Source organism: Rhinolophus sinicus, chromosome 16 (assembly GCF_057876585.1).
Source record: "Rhinolophus sinicus isolate RSI-liver-muscle chromosome 16, RSI-T2T, whole genome shotgun sequence".
In the NCBI taxonomy this organism is placed as follows: Eukaryota; Metazoa; Chordata; class Mammalia; order Chiroptera; family Rhinolophidae; genus Rhinolophus; species Rhinolophus sinicus.
Genome location: NC_142516.1, coordinates 47,944,583 through 47,969,679, shown reverse-complemented (window position 1 = coordinate 47,969,679; position 25,097 = coordinate 47,944,583). Strand labels below are relative to the sequence as shown.

The 25,097-nt window shown below is 39.9% G+C and overlaps 1 protein-coding gene across 1 annotated transcript in view; it reads left to right on the top strand.

The window, feature by feature from the left end:
• PIP5K1B (phosphatidylinositol-4-phosphate 5-kinase type 1 beta) overlaps positions 1 to 25,097 on the top strand; it is a 280,298-nt gene that overhangs the window by 164,333 nt on the left and 90,868 nt on the right. Inside the window, exons 6-7 of the mRNA XM_019730369.3 lie at positions 1,792 to 1,944; positions 5,878 to 6,177. Coding sequence (XP_019585928.1) covers positions 1,792 to 1,944; positions 5,878 to 6,177 — 453 coding nt within the window. The remainder of the gene's footprint in view (positions 1 to 1,791; positions 1,945 to 5,877; positions 6,178 to 25,097) is intronic.

Here is a 25,097-nt window from a genome sequence, read left to right as displayed (position 1 = left end):
TGGCCTGTGACATCCTGTGTGGTCTGGCCACCTCGACCTTTCTGCCTGCATCCTTTCAGCTCTCCTCCCTGCTTACCTGCTCCAGCCACTGGTCTCCTTGCTGTGCCGTGAACCCTCCCCGTCTCAAGACCTTTGCACTTGTCCTTCCCTCTACTGAAACGCCCTTGTCCCAGATATCCACAGACGTCGGCTCAAATGCCACCTTCCTGATGAAGCTTTCAGTGACCACCCTATTGACAATGTATTGCAACTCAGTCCTCACTCACTGCTGGTATTCTCCGCCCCCCTTTTCTTGCTTCATTTTTCTTGATAGTACTTGCTCCTCTCTGATGTATAATTTATTTACTTGTTTGTTTACTGTCTGTTTCCTTCTACTAGGATAGAAGCTTCATGTGTGCCTGGGACATTACAGATGCTCAATAGATATTTTAAATACTGAATGAGTTCATGAATGAGTAGTAGTCAACCAGGTGAAGGTAGTATCGAGGTGTATCCAGTAGTCAAGAGTGTGTGGCACATTTGAGAAAATGGGAAGTGGCTCTCTGTGACTAGAGCTAGAATTTAAGGAGGGAAGGATGAGAGAGAAGGCTGGAGGTCAGGGCTGGGCCATTCATGGCCTTGAAAACTCTGTTGAGAAACGGGTATTCTATTGAGAGAGTGTAAACTATTAAAAGATGTGAAGGCATAGAAGGGCATGATCAGATTTGTGTTTAGAAAGAGCCATGGTTTTCTGGTGGAGAATGCACTGGAGGGGTGGAGAGTGGATAGTTGGGATGAGTTGGAGCTTACCATAGTAATCAAGGCATGAAATGGTGAAGCCATTGAACTTAGGGTATTGGCAAAAGAGATGGCATGAAGAGGGTAGGTATGATCAGTAGTCTGGATATGGAAGGTGAAGAAACGTGAGGCATTCAGGATGATGCCTAAGTTTCTGGTATGGGGAACAAGTGAATAATGCTTCCATTCTCTGATAGGGAAAAGAGGGAGAAGATAGAGCATCGCTTTGGAGGGAGGGGTGCAGACAGCGAGGATCTAGAGTCACCATGTGTGGTTGTGCAGGGTGTGCACTGTCCAAGAATAGCTGGCCAAAGGGAAGGAGTGGAGACTGGAATCTAGCCTTTCTACTCACCATCCTAGTATCTGGCCCAGCACTACATCTGCCAGGAGAAAGAAGCCCCATTTTTTAATTACCACTAAGGCACTTTATGGGCTAACCACAGTCCAGAGATGAATTTGATCTTGAGCTTGTTACATATGAACTGTTTGTGGTATAATCAAGTATAAATACCTATTTAAAAGTTAAGTGTACAGATGTGGAGCCCTAGAGAGAGATCTGGGCTGGACATACACAGGTTAGAGTCATCTCCTTGTTGAAACCATGAGTGCATGACATCCCTGAGGAGAATAGTGAGAAAAGGGTGGTGTTCAAGTGACACATACACAGTGGGATCATACTTTTAGTTATTTTATGGGCACTTGCTGGAAACAAAGCCCTTTAGTCAGCACTACTGAGTGAGTTATCTCATTGAATAGATACGATTTATGATTCGATCATACAGTACTGGAGGTGGGAAGGGCGTGTCTGTTTTCCATTATAGAATTACTAAGATGCATGGATCAATTAAAGTTTTAGAAATCTCACCAAGAGCCTTCTTAGTATACCTGGTGCCTCTTTCTAAAGCTCATGGAGAGCTTTAAAATGACTAAGATACATAATGCTGTGATTTTCCTCCTTGGAAGCATCATGTACGTTAACTATATCTTTAAACGTTTATTTATTTACTCTTGTAGTATTCCATCTGCAGTGAACCTCTAATAGAGCTGTCCAACCCCGGAGCCAGTGGATCGTTGTTTTTTGTTACTAGTGATGATGAATTTATCATCAAAACAGTTCAGCATAAAGAAGCAGAGTTCCTTCAGAAGCTACTGCCGGGCTATTACATGGTACGTAACTGCACATAATTAAAGCTTCTACCTGAGGTTTAATTTCCTCAAAAGTTTTTTCCATGTGCTTTCTTCCTCAGTGACTCTTTGGTATGTTCCTTTCTCTTTGGTAAACTTTGTTTTGCATTTAGAATCCACTATGACATTTGTTGAATAGATTTTTAAAAGCAAAGTAGAGCTGAGTAGTAGAGCGTAACTGTTGACTCACTCAGTCCTGGGTTCAAATCCCAGCTCAGCCATCAGTTAACTGTGACCATGAGTAAGGTAACCGTTGAGCCTTCGTCCCCTCTGTCTTTAAAAGCTGGGAAATACCTCTCTTATATGGTGGTCGTGATAAAGATACAGGATGTAAGATAAAGGAAGCACTACATTGCAAAGCTCTTTGGACGTAGCACATAGTAGTAATATGAATGGTTACCATTCCTTGAATGCTAAGCTATATGTTATACACAGCCGTAAGTGCTTTGCATGCATTAACCCATTTAATAATCCTCACAGCAATCTTGGGTACTTCAGTCGTTGCCATTTTGTAGGTGAGGTAATTGAGACAAAGATAAATGGAGTAAGGTGCCAGGGGTTTTGCAGCTACTGAGCTGCACACCTGGGACGTGAACACAAGTGGTAGGGTTCCAAACGGCTGCATCTTTAACCCCTGCATGATATACCAGCACGTATTCAATATTAGCTGTTATCAGTCACTACACTTCAGAATTCTGATTAAATATGATCCCGTGAAAAAGCACCTCTCATGTAATGTTTTAGAGACAAAGAAACAGTCACCTAGTCCAGGTGGATTTACTAGACATCGAGTCCCAATTTTTCAAAAATAAGCACTTTTCCTGGGTAATCTTGTCATTTTCATACATCTTATATTTCTTTGTTATTTCATAACAGTTATTAATTATCTGTGATTGGAATGGCAACAGGAAGAAGTTTAGATTTCAAAAGCCCCAGTTCAGCTATTCACTTGCTTGAGAGGTGACAACTGTCACTTTTGTTTCAAAACAAAATTGATGAGATGCCACACAACTCATTGATATGAAAAAATAATTCTGAAATCTGCTAGCGAGTACATTAAATACTGTAAATTAGTCCCACATATAAATATAGGAATCAAACATCTAAATAAAAATCTTAGTGAACAGAGTGCTCAGATCTTAAAAAGTTTTGATCCTGAACAAGTAGTTTAACTTTTTTTAGAGCAAATTGTCTACTTTATGCTAGCGAATATAGGAAATACAGAAAAGGAAAAAGAATGCAACCAACTGTAATTGCTTTTCCAGAGATACATGTTACTAATATTTGGCATAACTTGGTATATATCCTTTCAGATGTATTCTATTCATACACACATTTTAAAATACTCTAAAATTGGGATCAAACTGACATTGCACTCTTTGCTAACCTGCTAAGTGAGTAAATCTTAAACTTCTATAGTTTTAAGCTTAGCCTTGTCTCTTATGTGACTGTTAAATTTAAATTAAGATTAAATAAACATTTTAAATTTACATGAACAAGTGGTTTTATCCCAGTCATGTAAGGTAGTATAACAAACAATATAATTTGTCCCATTGACAAGAAAAAATGGGAACATTATGTGTTTATCTAAATAGACGTTGAAGAGAAACTAAGACACTCAAAATTCAACATCTTCTCTTAATTAGAATTCTAAAACTTGGCAGCAAAATTTTTAACATAATAAGCAAATAAATGAATATACACATATTATACCTTTATCAATCTCCAAGAGTTCACATATCTCATGGAGAAGAACAAGAGCCTTTTCACTGGAAATCATAGAAAAAGGCAAGGATGCCCTTCATCAGTGGTCCTTTCTGATATATTTGCTAGAATTCCTTGCAATAAATTTGGAGTACGGAAAAAATGGAAGAAAAGTATAAACACTGTTTTCTGCATATGATAAAATTGAAAATGAGCAAAACTGCAAGAACATAAACCAGTAGTTTCTAGAGATAATGAGAGTCCAGCAGCTTTGCAAGATAGAAGATAAGTCTACAAAATCCATTGTATTCTATTACATGGATCATATAGAGTTAGAGAATGTAACGGGGCAGGGGGAGATCCCATCGTGATAAAAATAATTTATAATGAACATTAATAGAAAAATAAAGATAAATAAATGTAGACATACTCTAATTCTGATTGGGAAAGCAAGTTATAGTAAGTAAAACATATGAACAATAATCCAAAAAGATTTTTTGTAATAAGAACTCAAAGATACTTGAGTCTTTAAAAAGAAATGTACAAGACAATAATATGAAGGAAATTACAAAATGTTATTGAAGGACATAAAAAATATATGAAATAATAAAGAGAGAGACATCATTCCTGAGCTCAGTATTGTAAAGATTTTAATTACTCACAAATAAATTTATAAATCTAGTGTAATTCCAGTAGGATTTTACCTAGAATTTGACAAAGGTGATTCATTTAAAAATAAAAACAAGTATCAAGAGCATTTAAAAAATTAAACAGTGGAAGGGAAAAGTTGTAAGAATTGAACAAGACATTTTTGCTAAAGAAGGAAAATGGTGGGCCTGCCCTAACATATACCGAAAATCTGTAAAGCTTTACAAATGTTAAAGATGTGATGGAACTATATTAGTACAGGCCCAGACAAGTAGATCAGTGGATTCAAATAAAGTGTCCAGAAATAGACCCAGGTGCTTATCAACTTTTTGTATGATATAGGAGGGACTTAAGCTCAATTGGGAAAGGACAGACTGTTCAGTCAATGGCTGCTCATTTGAGAAAACAATTAAATTGCCTATTTCAGATCTTTCACACAAAAAAATTAACTCCACATGGTGTAAAAACCAAATATAGTGACTAAAACTATTAAAGATCCAGAAGAAAATAGAAGAAATTTTTAATCTTGGGATATAAAAAGCTTTGTTAAACAAAAAGCCAAAGAAATCACAAGAAACAAGTACATACATGTGACTACATCAAAAGACAAAGCATCTGTATATTGACAAAAATACCAGGCACAAAATTAAGATAAGCACATAGAATATTTCTGGAATGATGCAATGAAAGTGGGTATACTAGTTTCCTCAAAAGTTGGGAATCGGGAAGGATCAGGTACAACAGAGACCTCTCATTATATAGATATACTCTTTCATTTCTCACCTACTTTTAAAGTAAAACAAAAATAGGCATGTGTTTTTTGTTTTTGTAGTAAAAAAAGACAACATACCAGGAGAAAACATTTACTTCGTATAAAACAGGAAAACGGTAACTATCAAGAACTCCGACAGGGACAAAAATCTATAGGAAAAAAAATGAGCAATAGGATATTAACACAAAATTATCTTTGAGGTGGCTAAAAATACATAAAAAGTATTCAATTTCTCTAATGATCAGTGGTATTCAAATTATTGAAAACAAGTCTCCATTTTTCACGAATCATGCTTGCAAAGATTTTAAAGTTTGAGACTCAGCACTGGTAAGAGTGATGAGAAATATGTAATCTTAACAAAGAGTGCTTGCAAATCGGTCTGGCCAGTTTGGAAGACAGTTTTTTGTTGTTGTTTTTCAGGAGCTATTAACATTTAAAATGTTCATCCCTTACACCCCAGCAATTAATTTCCTCTTTGGCTACCTTAGAGAATAATCACACGTGGCACTAATCAGTTCTTTGCCCGTTTTTGCTTGCAGCTAATTTGGGACCTTCTATCCATTTTCAGTTCAGCCACGTTTAATGCCCTGAGTTTAGAATGATAAAGTTGCTATTCCAATAAGCCAATTTAAGAACTAGATCAGAAGCAGCAAAATTTTAGCAATGGCCATTAATAAAGATAATCACATTCTATTTTTAATTCTCATGTTAGATGAGAACACCTCTTTAGTGGAGCTTATTTTGTAAAAATAGGAGGTTTTAACCATTGCTTTTCCTTTTTCTCTATTTAGAATTTAAACCAGAATCCAAGGACTCTTTTGCCAAAATTTTACGGACTGTACTGCATGCAGTCAGGGGGCATCAACATCAGGATCGTGGTGATGAACAACGTCTTGCCTCGCTCCATGAGAATGCACTTTACATATGACTTGAAAGGCTCGACCTATAAGCGAAGAGCATCCCGAAAAGAGAGAGAGAAATCCAACCCCACGTTTAAGGACTTAGATTTCCTGCAAGACATGCACGAAGGGTTGTATTTTGATACAGACACATACAATGCGCTCATGAAAACGCTTCAGAGAGACTGCCGGGTAAGGAAACATCATGGCTGTGGTTTCCTTTGAAAAGTCATCTGTGGTGATGTCCCTTTATAAGAAGTGTCCAAAGCGGACACGTGGAAATCCATCAGTCCCGATCCTGGGGCTGCTCCATGCACCCCTGATGGAGAAGGAATTGGTGGGTGATGAGGGAATTGTCCAGCGTGTCTGTTGATTTTACTAATAAGCTACGTCAGCTTTCTTTGCATTTCGTCTTAGAAACAAGAATTGTTTTTCTTTTTGTTCACCCCTGTGGGAAAGGTAATTACGCTAGGGGGAAAAGAAATATAGGTTTAATGCATTGATTAGGCCATATAGAAATCTTGGAAGAACTACGGTTTCAACCGTGGAGAGAAGTTTAGAGGGAATGTTCTTGGTGGTGTTTATAGCAGATCCCTGGAAATCCACTGTGGATGCAGGACCCTACCGTGAGCCCATTTGATCCAAGTGTTTTATGCTAGCTGAATAAAAGGCAATCAGGAACGAGGCCTGACAGAACACATACAGTCTGCGCAAACTTAGCCAGAGTTATTGTCAAAAGTGATTGAGAAATTCATCGTCTGAAGTCCCCAGACTGCAGTACTTAGTCCGGGGATCGGGGAAAGGAAGGGGGAGTAAGCCCCTGGGAAGATTTTGCTGACATGGTGAATTTACAGAAAGTAGGTGAAAGTCCTTTTGGAGGAAAAGATGAAAATGCGACTTGTTGAGTCCTTAAGGATGAAGATCATTTCGTTAACAAATTCTCAGGAGTATCATTTCCTGGCCCACATGAACTTAGGAGAACCATCGAGGTTCTGAGCATAGTGGAGGCAGGCAGAAGGCTTGTGGTGCTGGGTTGGGCCCAGGCATGACCTGGGCTTTCTGCAGGAGCAGATAGGAATCAGAGGGCTAGGTCCCTGAAAATAAGGGTGTGCCTTCCAGGCCGTGGCTTCCTGGGCCCTTTGTGGACCTGGACAGATGACCCGTTATTGCAGGGGAGGGAAGGACCCTTGTCTGCCAGACTTGAGCTCACCTGAAGATGAGGAAGGCAGTCTAACCACGATTTGTGACATATAAGGTGGGCAATCCTCACTAAGAAACACAGCCTTACTATCTCTGTGGGTTTTTTTTCTTTCTTCATGTTCTGACATGTATGATAATGTACGAAGATATGTCCTTGGAATTGTTTTTTCCATTGATGGAAATGGTATACTTCCCAGCTCCTATTCTTTTGCTACCATTTAGTGAATGCTTAGAATGTGTCAAGCTAGTCTGGGATTTTTAATGCATCATTTCATTTAATTCTCTCAGCAACCAGAAATTATTACTATTCATACTCCCATTTTAATTGATGAATAATTAGCTTCTTAAAGAGATTACAAACCTGTCCAGCGTTACTTAGCAAGTCAGTGGCAGAGACCACACCTGTTTGGTTACAAAGCCGGTGCTCTTAATTGAAATGTAGATATTCACTGTAAGGATTTTATTAAATTATTTTTTCAACAGTCAGGGGAACAGTGGGAACCAAGAAAACAAAAAAATGAATGCCCAGCTGAGTTCTTCAGATATCTGGGTGTATATGAGTGATTTATGGTTTTCTTTTAAAAAGAATAAACAAACACACATAAATTTTAGTTGAAATCTTTCCCTGTGCTTTTTCTACCCTTGTAGGATGTGGGTGAAAAGTGACTCTCAATTCCCCAGAGTTTAATACAAGCCTCTCCAGTTTTAGATTTGCTGTGTTGTGTGTGTGTGTGTGTGTGTGTGTGTGTGTGCGCCTGCGCCTCTTTAATATGGGAAGCCTTTTTTCTGCTGTCTTCTAAAACCATAGGCTTCTACGCTAGAAAAAGGAAAGGTCAAGTGTAAAAGAGCCATGGCACAGGATTTGTCTGTTTATTACTGTTCCCTGGGCCCAATACCGATAGCACAAGTTCAAACACAACTTTTCATCAAGAGTGAAACCCTGGAGATCTGCCTTTTTATTTTTTTGGAATATTTGTTGTTCTAAGGAATGTAAAGGTCATCGTAGAGGTATTCTAAAGCTAACTCTTCTCACTCATTTCATTGATTTTGTACAGGACACAGACCATGCAAGTTCTTTAAATTGCACACAAGGTTTCTCTTCAGAAAGGCTTTTCTGGGGGGTATGGGAGCGTGTAAGTGCTGCACTGTCGGGGAACCTGAGTCCCTTCTAGGATCCGCCTTGTCGGTGACCGAGGCCTCTGTGATCTGAGGTCAGCAACTGTTTCTCTGAGCAGAGCTGCCTCAAAGAAGGCACGGTTTCTAGAATGGCAGGCCCTAATATTTAATAGTGATGGACCTCTTTGCAAAACTGATGAAAGCGGTAAACTGTCTCCTCAGAAAATGCCCATCCACACTTCAGTTCAGGAATCCCTTGGAGCTCACTGTTTCCCTATTTCTCTCTCTCTCTCTCTCTCTCTCTCTCTCTCTCTCTCTCTCTCTCTCTCTCTCTCACATGCACACACACACACACACACACACACACACACACACACACACACACTCACACACTCCCCATCCTAGAGCCATACAGCAGTCATCCCTCTCTTCCTTCAGGTTGGCCAGCTCCCTGCATGGGATCTGTGGTTGACATTGCCTGGAGCATCTCTTGCCCTGACATCTGCCTCCCTTTGCAGACCTGAGATTTCATGCCAGCTGAGATGCTGTTGAGATCAGGGAGGCTGTGAGGTCACTGCAGGGCTGAGGTCAGTGCCAAACGATCAATCAGGAATCTCTGCTGCTCACATTTCTCTGTCTAAGTGAGGTGGTCCTACTGAGGCTGGCCCTAGAAACAAATCATTCAGGTGACTGTATTACGGTATCAGCAGCCCAGCCAGAGAAAAGTGAAATAGACCCATATTAGGATACATCCTTTAACTCACCTATCAGACATGCATTGCAGGTCTACTCTGTGCCACCACGAGGTGAATGAACTCCATTTTTAATCACCTGCCAGATACCATATTAAGCGCAATGATAATATTCTAAGGCCCTGTGAGAATCAGAGTAGGTGATGTCATAGCTTGGTTGTTTTTTTTGTTTTTTTAAAGATTTTATTGGGGAAGGGGAACAGGACTTTATTGGGGAACAGTGTGTACTTCCAGGACTTTTTTCCAAGTCAAGTTGTTGTCCTTTCAATCTTAGTTGTGGAGGGCGCAGCTCAGCTCCAGGTCCAGTTGCTGTTGCTAGTTGCACGGGGCACAGCCCACCATCCCTTGTGGGATATGAGGAATTGAACTGGAAGCCTTGTGGTTGAGAGCTCACTGGCCTATGTGGGAATCGAACCAGCAGCCTTCAGAGTTAGGAGCGCGGAGCTCTAACCGCCTGAGCCACCGTGCCGGCCCCATAGCTTGGTTTTGAAGGATTAGTAGAGTTCTCCAGGTAGGTAAAGCAGTAGAAGTGTATTTCTAGGAAGATAAAACAGTATAAGCTAGGCATGAAATAGCATGATACGTTCCAAGAACTCAAGTTTTTTGGTGTAACAGTGAGGGAGAGCCTGTGAGGTAGGAGAGAAATGTATTCAGGAGCCAAACAATGTCAAAAGATTTTTCTGGTTGTCCCAGGGTCCTCTTAAGAGCTTAGAAGTGGCAAATTCAAGAATCCCAGACCTTTGGACTTCAGCTTTTCTGTTGTTCCCAGACAGATACTATAAGCCTCGTAACCTCTTGCTGACTTCCTCTTACTTCCTGCCCCCCCATCTGTTCTTTCATATTTTGGCTTGATGTCTGAGACCCCAGGATTCCACTTCCCTTTCATGACTGCTGGCCAGAAGATACCTGCATGACACATTGACCCAGCTTGACCTATGTGCATTGGTCCCCACTCCCCACAGACTTACGTCCCTGATTCCCAATCAGAGCTGCTGCTTCTAGACTCTGCATCTGAAATGGCTTGAACTACCTTTTGACAAGTGACATCTTGCCCCCTCCCCCACCCTTTCCCCAGCTTCCCCAGTCCAGCTTCGGGCCCTTGTGTATATGCCCGCCCTCAGTGATGGTCCATCCCTGACCAAGTCCTCCATATAGCACATTGGCCACTCGGAACTCTTCTAGAAAACTGAACTTGCTTTTTGTTTCAACCCTGCCAAGCCCACGGGATTCAAACAAAGGGCTTTTTCTAAAAACAGGGATTCAGCTCTTGGGGTTCTTCTCAACCCCCATGTTTCTGGATGTGTAAATAATTGGGTTCCTTTTCTTGAAACATTTCTCTCCCTTAGCTTCACCTTCTGCCCCTGTGATAGCCATCTACACCCATAAGTGAACAGCCCAGGTTGAAAGTTGTGACAGCAGAGAGTACTGCTAGATATCACAGGTCACTTGCTATCAAAAACAGGAAGTAAGATTCATTCAAACCATCCCTTGCGGCCCCCATGTGACAAGCAAGCTGAGAGGCACATCCTATTTGAAAACTGCTCTTGGTAAGGACTCCATGATCTGCACCCTCTCCCCCCACCCCAAGCCTGCTCCTCTTCCTGTCTTTTGTGACCCGGGCCACATGCTCATCATGCAGCCACTTGGCAGATCAGTACCCTGAAGCTATCCTTTCCTTGCTTCCTTTCTTCTTCTCTCTTCTTTCTCCACAGAGTAAATCACCATGTTCCATCCAGTCTGCCTCCTCAGTTACTCCTCCCATACTCATACGTACAGCCACTGTCTTTATTGAGACCCTGATAACTCATCTCCTGGAGTTCTGCGGTAGTTTTCAATGTCATTGCCTTCCAAGCCATCCCCAACACTGCTGCCAGAGTGATCCTCTGATCAGAAAACCACCAGCTCCTTAGGATGCTCTAGCTGAAATTCTCCACTGCTTTGGGGCCCAAACCCATACTTCCTAACTTGGAACGTTAAGATCCTTCCTAATCTGGTCCCTGCCGCCTTCTCCAGATGCTCCTGCAGCTTCCGTTTTCAGCCTTCTCTCTCCCATCTCCTGGATCACCCCCTGTTCTCCAGCCATTCTGATCTACTGGACACATTCTGTAAAGGTTTTGATCTTTCCGTGCATGCCTCATCTGCTAGACGATTCTGCTCTCTTCTTCACCTGGTCCTTACCTACTCATCTCAGGACCACCCAGGCATCACTTCCTCCAAGTCCCCCATGCCTCCTGGGTTTACTTCTTTTGTGGGATTTAACATATTGTTTTATTTATTCATACATAGATCCTTGAGTCTGAGGGTTAAATCTTAATCTGTCTTTATACCTTCATTGCCTGGTACTTAGTAAAAGTTTCTTGAAATTTCTATTTGAACAAAGGAATAAACACAAAAAACTATCTGATGACAAAGACAGGTTGAATATACCTCCAAGAAAATCTATCTTTGGTGACTCTTGTGTATTTAACTGTTTGTTAGGTTCTGCCTATTTTGGAGCAAGTATCCAGTTCCACTGCAATGCCTGCCAAATAGGCATTGGGAATTTAAAAAGCTGATGATCTCTGTTTCGAATCACTTGGGATTATTAGAAAAATTGGACCTATTATCCCAAATTAAGAGTTATTTGTGTGACAAAAGTATATTTGTGTTTCAATTATTTACCCATAGAAGCAATGTTGCAAATAGTCATTAGACTTTATTTCATTTAATACTGACCCCTGTCTCCCTTAGGTGTATGTACTGTCTGCAACTAGACTGCAAATGTCTCAAAAAGGCCAAAGCTCATTCCTTTACCTCTCTGCAGCTGTAGTACCTGGTTATTGTAGATACTCAATACATATTACAAGATTGTAATAAAAACTCTTTTATTTGGAAATGTATATGTGTTAATTTTGGAAAAACAATTAGGAACTGTTTTGTATTCATTTTCAGTTTACTATAATTATTTCTTCTCTGATATAACTTATCTATGAAGATCTGAAGAGTAACAACATATCCTTTCATTAACTTGATAAAGTGTTATATCCTGCAATATTTATTGACAAAGAGCATTAGTGAGAACTGTGTTTATAATCCAAATATTTCTTATTCCTTCAAGTGGGAGTCATATCAGACACAGTCTTGATAATTAATGACCTAAGTGACTTATTTTACATTTATTATCATTTTTTGTTGAGCAGAAAAGTTATTAATTTTTAAATAGGGTGGAACCAATTTTCTTTTTTCACACAAATGTCTGTCACCATAAATATTAATAGGTTTTCAGAATTTAATGAAGCCAGTCTTAAGAATACTGAGACTCTTTGATGTGCAAACGGGGAATCTAACTATGCATGGCAAGTTCTAAATTTGTAGATCAGATTCTTCTCAGCTATGGGCATGTTTGTATGGGTTGCACTGGGGGTTATTTTCTATAATACTGAATTTAGCATTATGGCTAGTGCTCATCCCCCACCTATAATTTTGTTTAACATTCTTATTATTATTGTTTTTCTGGGGTTTTTTTTTGCATTTAGTTTAGCAGTTTCTGCTCTTTTTTATGTTGGTTGCTTTCCCAGTTATCATTAAAGAGGAAAAAGTGCTTCAGACCTAAAAGAAAAGAGATGTAAAGTTCTCTTACTGATGACAGTGCTGACATTTAAGCTATTTCCTGTATCATTAAGGAGTTGGATTTTGTTTTCAGACTTCAGCTAAAACATGTGAATGGGACAGGAATATCATTGACTCCACATCTTTTACCATGCCTTAGAAAGACTACTTCCCAAAAATGAAGTCCCCCAGTTCCTGGTCTCGCAGATAGCAGATTTTAGTAGGCAAATATTACTTAACTGGAAGTTTTTCTGTTTCATTTTCACCACTCTTCCTATATCCTCAAACTGCTTCTTTTATTGGATTTATCTTTTGCTTTGCTGGAGCACACACTCAAGTAATTTTTTAACAAGAGACTTAAATACACCCCTATCAGAGTGGCTAAAATAAAAAATTGTAGTGACAACAGCAAATGCCGGTGAGGAGGAAAAGAAAGTAGATCACTCATACACAGCTGGTGGGAATGTAAGATGGTACAGCCACTCTGTACGACAGTTTCTTACAAAACCAAGCACGTACTTACCACATGACACAGCAACTGCACTCAATTTTTATACTAGAGACATGAAAACTTATGCTTATGCAAAAACCTGTATGCAAATGTTTGCAGCAGCTTTATTTGTAACAGTCAAAAACTAGAGAAAACCCACATGCTCTTCAGTGGGTGAATGGCTAACCTGTGGTATATCCATACCATGCAGTATCTATCACTCACCAATAAAAAGGGACAAACTACTGATACACATAAAAACTTGGATGGATCTCAAGGGTATCATGCTGAGTGAAAAAAGCCAATCTCTGAGGTTACATACTGTATGATTCCATTTATATAGCACTCCCGAAATGACAAAATTATAGAGATGAAAAACAGACTGGTGGTTGCAAAGGACTGGGGAGGCATTGTGAGGGAGGGAGGTGGCTGTGGCTACATATAAAAGGGTAACATGAGGGATTTTGGTGAAGGAACTGTTCTTACTTGACTGTGGTGGTTACATCAATCTACATAAAACTATATGCACCCATTTCCATGCACACATGCAAATGAGCGCATATAAAACTGGTGAAATCTGGAAGAGGTCAGTGGACTGTATCAAAGTCAATTTCCTGGTTGCCATTATTGTGGTAAGGTTGTACAAGACGTTATCACTGGGGAAACTAGGTGAAGGGCATAGGAGAGCTCTCTGTATTTTTTGGTCCAATTGCATGTTAAGTGATTTGAAGGGTAGACAATGTAATTGCTAGGGATTCCCAAGAAGGAGAGGCCTAAGGTACAGGAATTTACCGTGTGTTTCTAATAATAAGTATTTCTATGAGAGTTTGCAGGGTCATAGCACTTCATTTAACTATTCTACAGCCATTGGTATTTCTATATTATATTGTAATTACTTGGGTCCATGTTTAATGCTTGCCTACTAAAATCTGCTATCTGCGAGACCAGGAACTGGGGGACTTCATTTTTCTACCCTTCAAATCACTTAACAGGATAGCAGTTGTCTCAGTGTTAGTCTTTTGATGAAGCCTAAGAGATAACAATGGTGAACATTTTAAAAAATGTGAATCTTACATAATCAGTAAATGTAATAGGAGCAGGTTTTGGTAATAGCCTATCCACGGTTTGGTGTGTGATAAACCAGTGTCAATCATCATATCAACATTGTGAATTTGTGGATAATCATTTGTGGATAATCATTTGGCCAGTGTCTGTTAGTGACCAGAAAATTAGTCAATTGCAACTGTGTTGACCTTGCAATCTACTCAGTTATTTATTTAGGTGGTGCCTGGGGCCTCCATTTAATACTGTGCAACACAGCTGTTCATCGGTCCTGGAAAGGGGCTGATGTTTGTCCAGGCTTTTGCCAGTTGCTGCAGGTGGGTGATGGAAAGTAGCTTCTACTGGCATTAACAGAAAGGACATGATGCTCAGTATAAGTGTGTTTCAGGGTAGCTACAAAAATCAAAATACACTTCTGTGTTGTTGCTCATGCCTGACATACCTCAATTTGAGCCTGACAAGTAATTCTCAGTATTTCAAAACGAGCTATTCCCGGTTATGGTGGAGGGAGGGTTCCATCTTAGTTGTAACCTATGGATACCAAAGCAGCTTAACATTTAAAACACATATACATAATATAAATTCAGAAAATACATAAACAAAATACAGTATTTAATACATCATTTTGTGGACTGTAAGGACACATTTCCAAGGCTCTGTTCATCAGTTATCAATTGTTGTGGGCTTGCTCTGAGCCAGGCGATGCTTGACAATATAGGTGGATGCTTTCATTAATCTTCAGAGCAGCCCTGCAAAGTTAGTGGCACGATCCCTTTTGATAGATGAAGTGGAATCTTGGGAGAGGTTAAGCTTTTATAGGTCCACACAGCTTGCAGTGCTGGGTCCATGGTTTACACCCAGGTCCCTCTAACTCCAAAATTGAGGTTCTTTTATCAGCACACTCTCTTTAAGACCCTTGTAGATGTAATGGGGGAAAGTCTGCTGAAATGAAAACGTTCAGTAAATGACATAGCTAGAGACAGGAAGGGCTGGAGGTGCCCCATGACTGGTTTTCTAGCTCTGAGAAGGAGCCATTGGAGAAGGTTCTATAGGAATTAAGAAAGGACGCTATCAAAATAGAGGAATTGGTTTGGCCAGGGCAATGAGTTAATGAAATCTTGCAACCTACCTCAAAGAAGGCAGGAGAGAGGAAAATAGTGCCAAGTAACTGAGGAATACAAAGTAAAGTTAGTGATCCAAACATTTAATTTTAAAACTTTAATGAAAAGTATAATCAAGCACATTGACACTTGCCAGCTGTTACCAACATGTGTGTACATGAAATCCTATTAACTTGAAAGCAAAGCTTCTTTCTGAGAATGTAATGGTTATAGTGGAGATGATTGTTTTTCATATCTCGTGGCATGGGGATGAGACTAGATGTGTGCCATTGAATCCTGTGTGAGCAGCTTTTGAGAATTCTCATTAACTACAAAAATTGAAGGATTATGAAGCCAGTAGTTTTGGGTTTGTTTTGGGTTTTTTTTTTAACCCTCATTTCAGACCCAATGAAGTATTATAAACGTTTTAACAGAAAGAATGGAAATGGGAGACTGAAAACATCTTCCTTGACTCTAAGAGGCAAGCATTTTTTCCTGAAAAAGGAAAACATAATACCTAAAGATTAGAGAACTCACATATTTCCTGAAGTGGTGGTGGTGGTGGTAAAGTGTCTAGCTACCTTTCATTTTAAGTATCTTTATAGAAATATAAAGATATAATAATTCAAGTTAACATTAGCTAAAATCTTTGGGCTTATGAAATAGAGTGATGCTATATCTAGTACGTATATTGGGGTTTCCTGCTTTTGTGTGAAAAGAATCTCCCTGTCTTTGACTTTGGAGATTCTAGAGGTAAGGTCAATGTAGGTGCCAAATAGGACTCACCAAGTGTCTGAGGGGAGGAAGCAAAGGGAAGGAAATGTCCCCATAGACTATATCCTCTTCCTTACTGGGAATCCTGGGAAACCAGAGAGAAAAACGCTAGTAGGAAGGGGAAGTGGCCACAGAGCGGGGTGGGGGTGATGACAGCAACAACCCTGGCTTTCAAGATGTGTCTGGAAAGCTTTTGAGGTTAGCCAGTGTGCATCCGGTTGTGAACGCCAGGGTCAGTCACACAGATGACCACGTGAAATAGAGCAGAACTGTAAATACCCCAGCTAAAGGAAACAGAGGGGTGGCAAACCCTAGCAACTTATAAAATGGAGTTGAGTCTCCACAGCTTGGGAGAAACTTCTCGAATCTGGTAATGAACTGAGTTACAGAGAATTAAATGAACTGAGTTACAGAGAATTAAGGCGCTGAGGGTTTCCAGGATCTGGGAAAATGTTACAAAGTTTAGAAAATGGTTCTGAAATATGCCTTGTGGTGTGTTACTCAACTTGCTGTGCACCTGTCAAACACAACCTTATCTTCAACTTAGGCAACCGGAAACAGTTTTAAAGAGGAAAATGGGTTTCATTTTTGTAGGGTTTTATTTTATTCATTCAATATCCAGTCCACGTTTACTGAGTACCCACTCAGTGGGGGTTGTAGGAATGCCACTTGCTCGACTGCCTTGTGAAAGGCAAGGTACTTGTTCGGTTGCACAGTGATTCTAGTTCTTTTCAGAAAGGTCACATACTGCTGGCATCTGAGAGGCTTTGGCTCATGTGTATGGTTCTTCATCCCTGTCGGTATCAGTCAATGCTTTTTATATGCCCCCCTTCCCCTGTAAGTAAATGTCCCATTGATGTCACCAGTGTTCTCCCTTCAAAGACATTTCGAGGCTTAGTGTTTTGATCCAGCAATTATAGCTCTTCTCTGCTCACTTTTGTCCTTAGAAAGTCTGCACTTCTATATGGTGAGGTAGAAAATCTCCATGGGAGAATTGCTGCCTCCCCCAAGAGTGAAATAGCCAAAACCAATCTGTTATTAATGAATTTATATATTAAATTTCAACTTTTCATTAGAGAAGATACATCTGTGTACTTTTCTACATGTATACTTCATAAAAGTATGTTTAAATAATATAGAGTCCACTGGACAGGTTAGCTGTCCATAGCTATTAGGGATGCAGAGAAGGTAAAACCTAATGTTTATTTAAAATATCCTCATCCAGCCTGAATGTGAGCCTGGCTGGAGTCTGCATTGTGTTAACTTCCCTTCATTTCTCCACACGAAGAACTCATTTGTAAGCTTGCCCGTGTTCAGTCCGCTCCAGCTGTTCCAAAGACAAACTCTTCTAGATGCCAACTCAACATTTGCTGCATTTTCACCAGTACCTGGTAATCTGTCTTCAGATCATGACTGATGTTCTTTGGAAGTAGAGAGTCACCATCCTGTAATAAATATTCCTCTTTCTGAAATAGCTATCCAACTTTTTCCTAGATTGTTAGCAATTTCAGAAAAAACTGCCAATAACCTAATTTTCAAGGAACAGAGAAAGCAGTTGATCCAGGTTTCAGATTTATTTTCTCTATGCTCAGATGTGCAGGGAAAATTGTTTCTTAATTTTCCACAAGTAATTTTGCTCACTGAAATCTACTTCCCCAAACTTAAACTTACCCATTCATAATATGTCAGTCTCTTCTGGTGTAAGCAGTCACCTCTTAATTTAAATAGTCTCCTTACTCAAGGTTGAACTCGCTTGCAGGGTGAGTGTAAATTGTCCTTCTTATGACTCCATCTTGTGAGGTAAACACCATTGGAAATGTAGGCTCTCCACCACATGTTGGAGACACACAAAGATAAGAATATTTGCTATAGGCCCCTCCACTTAGGATATTCTATTTCCCTCTCAAATCATCGCCCTCATGCTACTTGGGATGTGACACTGAGCCATCTCTTATACTGTATATATATCAATATTTTAAAAGTAAATTATAAGACCTCAGAAAAAAGAATTCATTTCTAGTGATAACTTGCGTGACCCAAGTTTTCCATCTCTCCTTAAAACTCATCCTGTATATAAATGATAAATGTCTAAGTTTTGCTTTGTCTTGTGCACCTGAAACTAATTAAAAAAAAAAAAAAAAAAAAAAAAGAATTTATTTTCAGAAGTTTTCCAAATTATAAATGGAATATCTTCTGGTTATAAAAAAACAATAAAAAGTGTGTCTAGTAAAAAAAAAAAAAAAAAAAAAAAAAAAAAAAAAAAAAAAAAAAAAAAAACTCATCCTGTAGGTAACTACTTGCTGTTGTTCTTAAATTATAAGTTGTTTAGTGCCCATGGTGACTTTCCCAGACCTCAGATTCTTTCAATGAACCCCCATGTAACCTGTACCCAGCTTCAACAATTTTCAACTCATAGCCAATCTTGTTTTGTCCCACTGTCCCCCTCCCCATAAAGCTTGAAGCACATCCCCGGTATCACATCATTTTACCTATACATGTTTTAGTAAGAAGCCCTAAAAATTAAGGACTCCTTTTATTAAAAAAGAAAGAAAGAAAGAAAGAAAGAAAGAAAGAAAGAAAGAAAGAAAGAAAGAAAGAAAAGATAATGCCATTATCATACCTTCACAAAATTAATAATTCTTAATAATCATCAAATACATAGTCATATTCAAATTTCTAATTGTTTGAGAAATGACTTTTTTACTTTGGATCAGGATTTAAATAGGACTCACTTATTAAGCCCCTCCCCCATCACTTATTTTTTTCGTTGTGAGAGTATTCATTGAAGAAATTGGTTTTGTTTATCCCATAGTCAATATTTTGCTGATTACATCCCCATGGTTTCTTTTTTTATGCTTCTCTTTGTTGTTTTTCCTGTAGATTGGTTGGTGAACCTTAGACATTTGGTCAAATGTAGGTTTGACTTCCTGTTTGGCGGTGTTTCCTCCAGTCAGGAGGCACATAATGTCAGAATGCCTATCTGTGATTTTTAGCAGCTGTTGACCACTGACTAAATCCATTAATTCATTAGGGGTTGTAAAATGATGATGTTATCATTTTATCACACATTAGCACCATACTCAAAGGATTTCTAAACAAGAGAGGAGCATAGTAATTGAATGGATTAATAATAACTCCGTGACATGGGAAATTATTGAATGCCTTTGATAGAAACCTTGCTTGCCTAAGATCCAATTAATAAAGCATCTCTTTTCATCCTAGAATCACCATCTTTCTCTATTTTGCATAAAGCATCACTTACAGATTACTTGAGTTGCATTGTCTTTGCATGCTCCATGTCTTTTGGTGCTGGGTACTAATTTTTAAATGAATCTATTTTTTGAAGTCCTTTAGACTTATCTGATGATTCTTCTTTCTTAGTCTTATGCCAACTTACCTTTGCATTCCTTATGTATTGGAAAAGCAGAGAAACAGAGGACAGGAAAGCTAAGGAGGCCCTGAGATGTGCTTCAGAACAGAGCCCCCATCTTAGGGCCAGCACCAAGGACCCTTTAACCTCTCAGATGGTTAAGAGTTCTTTCAGTTGACACAGGCTGTGATGCACTCTCTTTGCAAAGGCTTTCTAAAAAGAAAAGTGATATTTTTACCCAACTCTGAACTCTGCTTAGTTTATAGCAAAACAAGCCTTTTATCTGCCATTTAGTTGTATGCCTACAAAACAGTAAATTAAAAGTCTCTGTAAATAACAGCTTGATTTTTGCCCTTGACACGGTGTCTAAATACCTCTGTGTAGATAGGTTTGAAAACACTGTAGACGATTATCTTCATTTTTCTGACAACGTAGGGCACATAATCACAATAAATGCTTTCACTGCTGAAGATTTTTCACGAGCATGGTAACCATGAAGCACAAGATCAAGTTTTCATATTTAAGACGTAGATGTGTTATATAGTCTTGCTTCTGAAATTTTGGTATTTACTTGTTTGTTCACATGAAAAACAATATAACAAATATGCATTGCTGCTATGTTCAGAGGGCACAACAGGGAGCACAAAGTAAAACAAATCTTTGGTGAGGGAGCACTCTTGTGTGTATGATAGGAAAAATATAATTACAACCTGAGGTCGAATTTCATTGCATAGAGGGACACTGATAATGGGCTTTGGTTTTCAGAGAGAAGATGTGTTCCCAACACTTTGTTGAGAGCATGAGTATAATATTCATGGAAGTAAGAATTGAGATGGGTTTTGAACAACTAGTAAGATTTTAAGAGATAGCAAGACCTTCTGGAAGAAATAGCATGGGCAAAAACATCAGGGGTTACATCTTTGGGACACATTTAGGGATCATTAAGGGACTCCAGTTTGACTAGCTTGGAAGGTGTCTCTAGGCAAGTATTAAATAACATAGAGACGTTGGATGGAGCCGTAGTCGTGCAGACATTTGATGTCAAAATGAGGCATTGGCACCAAGCAGTGCTGAGAGACTGAAGACTTTGAGTAGGGGTGTAATGTGACCTGGTCAAGCAAGAGTGTCAGAAAGGGTGTCTGGACATTTCTAATGCAAATTTAGAAATGTCCAGAGGCCACTGGAAATATATAGGCCCAGAGCTTAAGAGTGAGTTCGGACTAAAGATAACATTTTAGGAATTGTCTATAGAGAGATGATAGTTAGAATCTACCTCTAACTGTTCTCAAATCTATCCACATCTGCCTTGAACTCTCTTGCTGCCACCTCATTCAAGTATCATCGTCTCTTACCTGTACTTTTGAAATACTCCCCAGTCAAAAGTAGGTACTCTTTGTGTGGGGTATCTCCCCAGCACCCTGATTTTCCTCCTGGGCCTTACTCTCATCTGTAATTCAGGCTTGTGTAATTTTGAGGACAGTATAGTTAGTTGTCTGTTTTACTTACCTCTGAAGATCCAGCAACTTCCATGGTGGCTGGCACAAACTGGACACTCATTTTTTTGCCCCCCAAGAAAAGAGTGAATGTCACTGCTGAAAAGTAGAGAAAGAAAAGAGTTGAAGAGAGAACTCTGGTGAGCATCTTTAGGCCACAGAAGAAAAGAGCAGGAAAGACAAACAGAAAGGCAAAGAATCAAGAAAAGGCAGGACACTGTAGCTGAGGGCGAGTGGAGATTCTAGGGGTGATTGGTTCTACAGGTAGAGGGTGACAAAGACAATATAGAACCGCTAACACTTATTGGGTGCTTTCTGTATGCCAGTTGGTGTCCTAAGACTTAACATGGATTACCTCAGTTAGTCTCCTCACTAACTCTGTGAGGTAGGTGTCCCTGCTACCTCTATTTACAGATGAGTCCTGAGGCCCAGAAAGGTTACATACTTTTCCCAAGGATAAACTAGTGGGGGCACCATCAGTCAAACCCGGCCACCTGGCTCCAGAGCATAGAGTCTTAACCACTGTGAAGCTACTCTGGTTTCTTCTAGCAGTGGGACAGGTAACAGTGTGCAGGTCTAAGGAGCAGGGCAGAAAAGATGGAAAAGAGGGCCAGCCACTCTCTATGACCTTTGGCCATGAAGAGAGGACAGCAGCATCCATCATTCTGAGTTAGAACATCTCCCACATCAGGTCACCAAATCTACAGAAACTATATGTGAATAAGGCATTCCTAATGTATCACTGGCCATGACAGGGACTGGAGAATATGCTTTTATTTCAGGAACAGATAGTTTCCATCATGTCTTCAGGATATTGTAACAGCTGCTTTGACATTGACTTTTTTTTTTACTACATTCCATTATTATTATTATTAACTTAAAATAATCCTTGAGAGAGAAAAAGACGTCTGGCTTTGACAGTAGAAAACTTTGTGGTATTCCAACTTGCTTTCAGTTTTACATATGTCTGTGAACCGTTCCTGCTTTTCTTTTTTTTTCTTTTTTTTAACAACTGAAGAAATAAAGTCTTCCCCAAGGTAGATGGAAAAGCAGCTGTATTTGCATTGCAACCTGTATTTTGCATAACAGATGTACAGGTACAGAATCCACCAGCAACAGCCATGTCAGGCAGACAGTCTGGAACAAAATGTGTGCCTGAGGGACAGACTAGACGGATTGGTGGCTGTCATGTTGCAGAATATTGCATACTCTTAAAGATCACAATGTTAAGATTTTGGCAGATTTACAGATTCCTTTAATTAAGGAAATGAAGGGATATGAATAACAGAACTATTTCATTCCTAATTGATACAGATCTGCAATGCACATGACTAAAATCTGTTCCCAGAAATTTCCATTACAGAAGTTTTGAATTTGATTTAAAAATATATGCCTATATATTTATATTTTTCTTCCTTAACTTTTTTTAATGGGTGGTGACTTTACCTAACCCAAAATCTATCATGGTCAGCTCTTCATACCGTGAGAATAGAATTGATCATTTTTAAGCCTTTCACTCTGAAAGTAGGAGACTGATGTCCTAAGCACAGTTCAGCCCCATTGAGGAATGCCGATGATCCAATTTAAGAGTAGAGAGAAAAATGAATCTCTTTTAAAATTTATCTGTAGCTTTTTCTTAGTTAATTCTCTCTTGAAGTTTATTTAAAAAAAAAAAAAAAAAAAAAAAACCAGTACAAATATTTGACAACTTAAAGCATTGGGAGAGCATCAGTAGCTATAGTTGGACCCCAGCATGACTTTGTATCACTTCTAAAATGCGCATGTGCTGTTCGGCCTGTCCTTGGGCAGGAGAAGAGACTGCGACTACAACCAGTTCAGGTTAAAGAGTGCATTAAAAATATAAGAAAAGTTATTTTCTAAAGAAAGCTTTTTGACAAGCAGAATTAATTTGTGGATGCTTTGCAGAAGAAAATGAAATAAATACAGTGGCATCCGGAGTGCCTTGTGTCTTTACCACTTCACTGTACCACTCTGGATGTCTGTGAGGGACCCTCCCCACATCGTCACGGGGTCGGATTACAGTCTGCTTTTGAAGCCAGTTCACTGCTTGGAGGGAACACCCTCGGACCAATAGGTAGTTTGGGCTGTGCAGGGCACAGGGCTGTGGCCTTTGTCCATGAAAAGGACACTGTACCCTTAGACGGCTCATGGGGCCATCATTGCATAACCCCTTGACCAGCAGTGCTCTGGTGTCAGCTGACCTTTTCCTCTTGAACATCCAAATGATACTACTGGGAACCCACTAACTCAGAACTTCTAACGGAATCGGGGCACGCCAAAAGGGACCTGGTAAGCAGCTAGAAGTGCAGTCTTATTTTTGTTGGCTTTTTACGAATTTTTGTTTTCAGAAGTGTAACTCCAGGCGTTACTTCAAGCTGACATCGCTGGTCTCTCGCACTAGTAAGAGCAACGAGTCACCATGACTTATCATTAGGGTGATCACTCACAGTTAACTGAGTACTTTCTCTGTACCAGGCATTTTTCTGGGCCCTTTACCTGCATTACCATATTTAATTTTCACAAGCACCCCATGTACTAGGTAATATTACTGTCACCGTTTGTAGAGGAAGAAACTGAGACATGGGGAGGTGATATAACCGGCCTAAGGTCACAGAGTCCATGCGCTGTATCCTGCACGTCCTTATCCAATAGCCTCTCTAGGAAGGGACGCGCTAACACTGATAAATGTGAGCAGACAATGGCATTGCAGGTGGTGATTGTTGTACAGGTTTATGGAGCTCTCCGAGTGGGCACGATTCCCAAGCCGCCCTTTCAGTATGGCTGAGAATTACAAAGGCTAAGGTCCTTCTACACTTGTTTCTGTCTGAAGTAAGCATCCAGTCTCTGTTAGTGTTTTCTTTCAAGAGACTGGGTCCTTGGCAACCCCAGTGCAAAGCTGTGCTCTCTCTTCTTCCACGGCTCTGTGCTACTTTATGGAGGGATGAGGCGCTGATAAATCTCCACGGAGAACCCACCAATGGGTCTGATGCCAAAGCGTTGGGTCAGTGGTGAAGAACTGTTCCTATCGTGCTTCCTTCCTCCTCCAACAATCTTGGCATCACTGCTCCGTAGGTTGGGGAAGTTGGTTCCACATTACTGTCGGGCTACTCTGATCTCTTGGGTTAGAAAGTTCCATGGTCTAAACCTCTTAAGTAATAAGACTCTCCTGTCAGCTCTTACGTGCTTCCTTTCTGAAAGTACTCAACTTAGTATCTGAGAGATGAAGGGTGAACACGCTGGGATAACAGATACTCCTTTGCAGCCCACTTTCAGGTTTCCTCATTGACAGCAAAGATGCATAAGGCCCAGGGATATAACCATATGTTTCTAAGGCCACGTGTGCCATAGTTCGCAAAGTTCTGCTGTCAGATGGCCTCCATGAAGTGGCAGCCACAGGTGTTTGACTCCTCAGGCCTGACCCTCTTTGTGGTATCGTAAATGTCTGATCAAAATGCAGTTGGGCTGAGGGAGAATGAGAAGCATAAGAAATTCTTGGTATTCAAACCCTGGTTAAACAAGTACCTGTAAACTCTGATCCTGAAAGGCATTTCCTAACTGGGGTATAGTGATAGATTATGATATTGGTTCACAGACAATTGTTCTGCCACACAGGATTGTCTTACTTTCTGGGCAGTTTTGTATAAGAAATGCCAGGTATTAAAAAATTTGTTGTAAGATTGGTGGTTACCAGAGGTGAAGGGGTGTGGGAAGAGGGTGAATAGGATAAAGGGATCAAATATTTGGTGATGGAAGGAGACTAGGCTTCAGATGGTGTGCACACAATAGAGTATACAGATGTTGCATTATAAAGTTTTACAGCTGAAATTTATATAATGCTGTTAACCTATGTTACCCCCCAATAGATTTAATTTAAAAAGTAATAAATAAGAAAAATTCTGTTGCAGAGGAGAATCATATGGAAGCTACTAGGGAAAGAACTTTATCATAGAGGGAATTACCCTATTTTTAGGCTCTCCCCCTGAACACTCTTCCAGGGTCCTGATGTCCAAGCCCCGCCGTACTCAGAAGCCACGTTGCCTGCCTCTGATCTTGCCCTTGTCCCCCACTGCTTTCCTGTCAGAGCTCCGCTCTGTCTGTCTGGCTGCATCCAACTACTTTTAATTCCTTCTCTTCCCCACTGTTTGC